Source organism: Lotus japonicus, chromosome 6 (genome assembly GCF_012489685.1).
Source record: "Lotus japonicus ecotype B-129 chromosome 6, LjGifu_v1.2".
Lineage (NCBI taxonomy): Eukaryota > Viridiplantae > Streptophyta > Magnoliopsida > Fabales > Fabaceae > Lotus > Lotus japonicus.
The window spans coordinates 29914706-29921658 of record NC_080046.1 but is presented as its reverse complement, the minus strand read 5'-3'; the positions used below and the strand labels follow the sequence as shown (position 1 = coordinate 29921658).

Genomic DNA, 6953 nt, shown 5'->3' with positions numbered 1-6953 from the left:
ACAACTTCAGTAGAGCTAGCTCCGTCATGATGTAAATATTTGTGGCTCGAAAGGAATTGCCACTCAAACATAATTGTGCAAAAATGTTGCCTCTTTGAAAAAAAAGCTACACATAAATATATGTTATGTTGCCTTGAGTAAATTTCATCCCGGGTAATCCGCCACTTCAGGTTTCAAATTTATTTCTCCAATGTTATAATGAAGACAGCTAGTGAACTAGCATTTCAATCCAGGATTTCATGCTGTTGTGCCACCTTGAGCACGCGTGTTCATGAAAGGAAGAAAGCTCTCAATGCACTTGCATAAGCTTTTTTTAGCATTCAATGTCATTGATGAAGAAAGAGAGGAAGAAATAGAAAGGAAACAAAAAAGGGGATCCAAAAATGAAGAGGGTAACTTAATCTCCGTAGTCCTTACTAGTTTTTTTCATATGGACTGGTCACCCCCTTCTTGTTTCATCTGAGATTCAACCATGGTTTCTTCCACCACCCTTTTACTTCCTCTGATCTTATACCTCTCTTTCTTTTCCTCCTTCTTCATCTCTCCCTCTCAATCTCACAACAAGGTTTCCTTAAACTTGTACTATGAGAGCCTGTGCCCATATAGCGCCGACTTCATCACCACTTCCCTCCCTAAAATCTTCACCGACAACCTTCTCTCCATTGTCGACCTCCGCCTCGTTCCTTGGGGAAATGCTGATATTATCAAAGGCAACAAAACCTTTAACTGCCAGGTATATAAGCTACTCTTTTTGTTTATCTCTGTTATTTCATTCATGAAAAAATTGCTGCTGATTTTTAGTAATTTCCTTTTATTTATTGATTTGGATTTGGTCATGGATGAGGATTGCAGCATGGCCCTCATGAGTGCTTGCTGAACACCGTTGAAGCGTGTGTAATTTATCTCTTGCCTGATCCGGTAAGAATTGCTTTGACCCTTTGGAAATGATAAGAAACTAAAGAAAAAAATGAACTAACTCTGAAAATGTATGGTTTTTTTTTTCATTTTGAAGTTTTAAAAAGGGTTCTTTTTAATTGGGATGAGGAGCTACTTTGATTATTAGGATTAGATGAAAAACACTGGTAAATCCATTATTTCCATGGTTATGGCACAGGTCAATGTCCATCCAAGACTGTTAAATTTTCAGATCCACTACTGCCCCTGCAGCAGCAAAATAACAAGTGTATAAAAGTTTTGACGAATTTAACCTTACTTAAAGTTTTTTTACCTTTTCCGGATATTTTAATGTTGCAGATCATTCTTATTTTAAATTTCTTATCATATTGTTGGTTCGTTTACAATAATACTTTGCATGTTTATTAATTGTTACAGTTATAAGTATTCATACGTTTCTCACCTTTACTAGCAGGGCAAACATTTTCCTTTCATCAATTGCGTTGAGCATATGGTGCATAAAAACAGGTACAAGAAGTGGAAGTCTTGTATTAGGAAGTTGTTGCTAGATCCAAATCCTATTATAAATTGTTATCGTGGAGAAATTGGAAAGCAAGTTAGTGTTTTTCTCTGATTTAGTTTGTTATCATGTTCTTTAAGAGAGATATTAATATGTATATTCCATTTTTTCTATCATAAGAAAGGCATAAAAAGATTCTAAAGGCCTCTCTCTTGTAACCTCTTTATGCAGCTTGAGCTAAAGTATGCAAATGAAACAAATGCTTTGCAGCCACCTTATAAGTTTGTTCCATGGATAGTTGTGAATGGGGTGCCACTTAAAGAGGTTAGTTTTTCAGTTTTCATTGAATTTATAGCTCTAATAAACAAATTTTGTGTACTAATCAAATTTGTGCTTTACACATATAGGTTATATTGAGAAATGGCAGTAACACGTACACTCTTTTAAGAACACACGTCAATAGTCAATACACTTATGGTTATTGATTTATATTTTGAAAAGTCAACACATTTCTCTCAATTCTTAAAAAATGTATTGTCTTTTCAAAATGTAAACCAACCACAATGAATATTTTGGAGTGTGTCACTAGTCTTTTCAAAAAAGTGTATTGGAAACTCAGAAGAATCTGCAAAATTCTCTTACTGCAGGATTATGAAAACTTCTTAAGCTATGTATGTAAAGCTTATCAAGGTCCAAATAAACCCAAAAATTGCACCCAAGCATCATTCCTTCGTACTGTTCGGGAAGTGGGAGCAATGCCTAAACATTCAGTTTCTTATAAGAAAAGAGTGATGCCAATATCGAAAAAACAAGGGTGAAAGATTATTATATATGTGGGTATATTAAAAGTGTACAAATAAACTTATCTCATGTTAATTCACCATAGATAAGGAAATCAAATTTCTACTTTTCGAAATGAGATAATCTCATATTGAACTTTTTTCTTTACTTTTTTTTCATTTTCGTAAAAAAATTCTTAATCTCTATGAAATTTTAATTGTTTATTGTCCCAAATTTCAAAATCTCAACTTCTTTAACTTTTTTTCAAAAGCAAATCACAATCTTAACAATTACAATCTTGTATCTTAACAAGATTGTATCTTAACAAGATTGTAAAATACAAACCCTCCTAAAGTCACAATCAATAAAGGAGATTGGACAAAAACACCAACCACAAAAGTTAAACCCTCAAAGAACTAAAAAATCTGAAAAACCCATGAATCTCGCACGGCCAAACAAGATTCCAACCACAAACCTAATTCCAACAAAAAACTTCTAGCTTGGAATCTTCATCAGCATGAACGCATGTTTCAAAGCCAAACAGAAAACACCTAAAACCAAAAACCCAAATCGAGCACCAAACAACCACGAGGAAATGACCTCCATTAGGGTACGAAAGCAGCGATAGGTTCAACAAAAAATGGATCTATGAAGTCACAACAAAACCCAACAAAAACACAAACCCTTCTCTGCAACGAAAACCCTCAAGATCAACATTAAAATGTTGAGGTCGGAAAACAAGTGTAGCCTCAACGACCCAATGTCCATCACCAAACAAACCACATCAAAAGAATAGAGGCCTAGGAACCAACCCTGCCTCTGCCGACAGACGCATCAAACTGCACCAACAAACCAGCGATACACATCCACTAGAACCAAAAATTGTCGCACTAATGCCTATTTGGGAACACAGCCCTACCGCCGAGAAGAACCGAAATGTATAAACCGAGCAACAACGCAGATAAGGCAACGTCAAAAGAAAAACTTTCCAACCCAGATCCGCTTCGAGTTGCTCACCGTCACGACCTATAGGGGAGCTTCCACAGCCAGGGACAACCACCATGGAGGAAAGCCACAGCGAAGGAGGGGAAGCCCAACCCACCGTCCAAGCCTGCCAACCAAAATACTCTAAAGCTTTCCCAAAACGACGAGAAGAAGCAAAAAGTCGGTTTGCGAAGTCACCCCTTTGATCAACGACCTCAACCTTCACAAGATTAGAACCCTTGCGCGAAGACCAGCCATCAAGCGTAACTGCCATTGTCACACCATAGCATTCTAGGGATACCGAAACCCTAGCAAGGCCTCTCAATAGAATCTTTTTCTTACTTCCATTCCAGATTTCGACGACATCTGACTAAATTGGAAAGGATGAAATCCCAACCACCTTCGATCGCCTAGTCTGTAGTGGATTTTCCAGCATCATCGTTGAAAGGACCCAAATACTGGTTCGATTAAACAAACCTGAACTACCACATATTCGCGCCACAGTTGAAGACTTGTTAACCACATTACCCGGCACCTTCTCTAGCGCCGCATAGGCTTCGCCGTCATCTCCTTCACTACCTTAGTCACTTTCACTTCCACTTCCACTTAACGCTGACTCGTGCTTTGTATTCCTTATATCTTTTTATCAAGTTCACCAATTATATATATTTTGGTTCTTTTCTTCCCCTTAATGCCCTTTTCCCCTTCCCAAACACCACCTAACCTCCACAGCCTTCGCCCATCTCACCCAAAATTTTTCGACCTAGTTAGTGAAGTTTGCGTGGGGATGACAACAAGATGAGGCAAAGTCAGATTATACTCTCCCCACCCCCATCCCGATTGAGAGCGGAGCGGGTTAGGGGTCAAGTTTAATGAATTGAGGATAACATATGATTCTCAACACCTAGCTCGAGGGTTAAGGGAAACCCAAAACTTCGCTAATTTTAATTTTTTATTTAATCTTATTTTTATATATACTACTCTAAACAAATCATGTTGGAAACACATTTCAATTCAAATGATTAATACGTCAAGAATATTATAAATAAGAAAATTAAGAATTAAATCATAATTTCTAGCGAGTTAAACATTTTATCATATTTCTAATAATATCATTATTACATTGGATCGATTTCGAAGATGGGTTTTAGGCGGGTACTATCATATTAGTATCCCAAACCCATTTCTACCTCTGTCTCTTTTGGTTTTTTTTTTTCTTCTTTTTCTAAACTCATTTAAAGCAAGTTTTTTTTTGTAAGAAAGTTTTCGGTGTAACGTGAAAGGAACCTGAACAACTATTTGCAATTTCGAATGACTTAATGAAGAAGAAAGTTCAGGAAATGACTAAGGATGGTACTATAGTCAGTTTAGGTTATAGATCGAGCCATTTCTACACACGGCTAAGGTCGTAAGTGTCCGAAAAAGGCTATTTCCGCTCCTAGAGCACTGTTTAAGCGAAATTCAAAATCGTTAGAAAAATAAGAACCTTCGAGTATTTTTCCCATGACCAGTGTTTCGCTACGGAACTCTAGACCGTACACACGATAGGTTTGGCTTCCCGGAAGTCCGTCGAAGCTAGGCTTTATCTTCTCGGGGACTTTAATTAAGACTCTGAATGAAGAGTTTTTTATTCGGAGCTTTTAATGAAGTTTCCATCCGCGTAGTATCATTTCTTTCAACAATTGCGATCTTTCTTCAGAAGCAAATTTCTTCATCCGACCCCAACTGCAAAAAGTAGTTTTCCGACGTAGTTTGATTCATACGGAGTTTGAATCGTTTTCTTCAATTTAAAGAACCTCGTTTTGAGTTTTGGCATTCTGTCGCCAAATATTCACTTCTTATCAGCAGATGAAAGTACCAGGATGACTGGATACGCGAAACCTTCAATTTTACTTTTTTAACCTCTGCTATAAAAGGAGGGAAATAAGATATTTTCTCATTTCCCCCAATCAAGAGAGAGAGAGGGAGAGATCTTCGTGAGTTCTTATCTGATCGACCCGATTTCAGTTTCTTTGGATCGACATCGAGGTAACCTTCCTTATTCTTACCTCATTTTCTATTCTCTGATGCTTTTCTCTATGTCTTTCTATGCTCAAAGTTTTGAGCATTTTCCAAAAACATCTTTTTAATTCGATTTCTTCTCTCAATCATCTTCTATGCCTTTCTTGTGTTCCATATTCACCGTCGCTGCGCTCGGATTTTCTCTGAGTCACCGTAGATCTGAAAAACTGTGGAAATACCCATTTTCTCCACAGGTTTGCTTTTTGAACCAAAAATTCACGACTTAATCTAGTGCCTTTAGAATTAGTTGCTATAAACGACATTCTCTACGAACCTATCAAACTTCATTTTCAAAATTTCAACTTTGAGTTTTTGAGCCTAAAGTCTTGACCCAAATACCCCTAATTGCATTTCAATTCCGATAATTTTTCCGGGCATTGTTTTACCCTAGTTATAACCTTAGATTACCTAGGAATTAAATTAGAATGAAGAAAAAGCGCCGAAACGCTAAAATGAAAGGGAGTGGCCGAGAGCACCTAAGGGGGAGGAGAGAAGATTCTTTTTTGCGAAAACTCGTCCTTTCGTCTTAGATTATCATACTCTGAAACTTTTAAAGGTTCATCTAACGTCAGTCATTACTGTTTAGACTGTATTTGACTGTATAATGTTATTTTTGCTCAAAGGCTTAGTTTTGGAAAACTTGGAAGCTATTGAGGAAGCGAGTGAAGAACCCTTGCACTATGAAGCTGGACGATTTGGAGGTGAGGGCAACTTACTTGCTAGTTAATGACTTAGGCGTCGATAACTTCTGAAGGTATGAAAAACGATAGAAAGGGGGGGGGGTTTGAATAACGTTTTAAATCCAAAACTCAATCCACTTGAGATTTAAACAAATCTCTTCAACCACCAACGATAAGAGTGCTAAGATAAGAGTTAAGAAAAGCACACAATGATTTTATCCTGGTTCACTTGATAAATCCCTCAAGCTAATCCAGTCCACCCGTTAAGGTGATTTCTTCCTTCTTAGAATGAAGGCAATCCACTAATCAGAGTTTGTTACAACTGCACTTGCTACCTGCAAAGTGACTAACAATACACTGACTTAGCTATCACTAAGATTCACTCTCTCAGTCTTCTCAAGGATCCGACCAACCTTGGTCTCCTTAAGGAAAATCAAACAACTGTTTGAAAAGTTTAGGTTTACAAAGAAATGCTTCTTAGAAAGCTAATAGTAAACACAATTAGTACAATGTGAAGAAAGATTGTTGTGAGAGAATATTTGATTTTTGCGTGAGCTTCAACAAGGTTTCTTCCAACGGCATCTTTCATCTTCAGCCTCTTTATATACTCCAAGGAATTAGGTTTGGAAGTTTGCATGGAATGCTATAGTTGGAGGGCAGATCTGGGTTTTCCAGGTTCGCTGTGGCTGAATAAGTTAGGTAAGGTCGTCAGGAATGGTACAATTGCTTTTGTACTTTGGATAGTGACATGACCTTTATCCTAGTTGACTTCTGATCAGAGTGATGCTTCATATTGGAACTTGTGAAGCTTGGTGATCAGATTCAGAAGGAAGCTTGGATCCTCTGACCTTTGTACCTTCTGCTTTTGGACTCAGAGGAAAAGTACTTGGTCTTCAGAGCCAACTTACTCTTGGACTTCAGAGTATTCACTACTCAGCTTCTGGACCTTGAGAGCTTCTGAACCTTCAGAGCTTCTGATCCTTTAGAGCTTCTGATCCTTCAGAGCTTTTAGTGAGCTGAATCCATATCAGAGC

At 37.6% G+C, this 6953-nt stretch overlaps 1 protein-coding gene across 1 annotated transcript; it reads left to right on the top strand.

Annotated features, from left to right (window-relative positions):
- Positions 1–472: 472 nt before the first annotated feature.
- Positions 473–6174, top strand: LOC130726821 (gamma-interferon-responsive lysosomal thiol protein-like; the record flags this gene model as incomplete). Its single annotated transcript, XM_057578126.1, has 6 exons — positions 473–733; positions 853–918; positions 1370–1510; positions 1646–1738; positions 2062–2212; positions 6158–6174. Coding segments are annotated over exons 1-6 (729 nt in total), but the record flags the coding sequence as incomplete, so codon positions are not given.
- Positions 6175–6953: the final 779 nt, after the last annotated feature.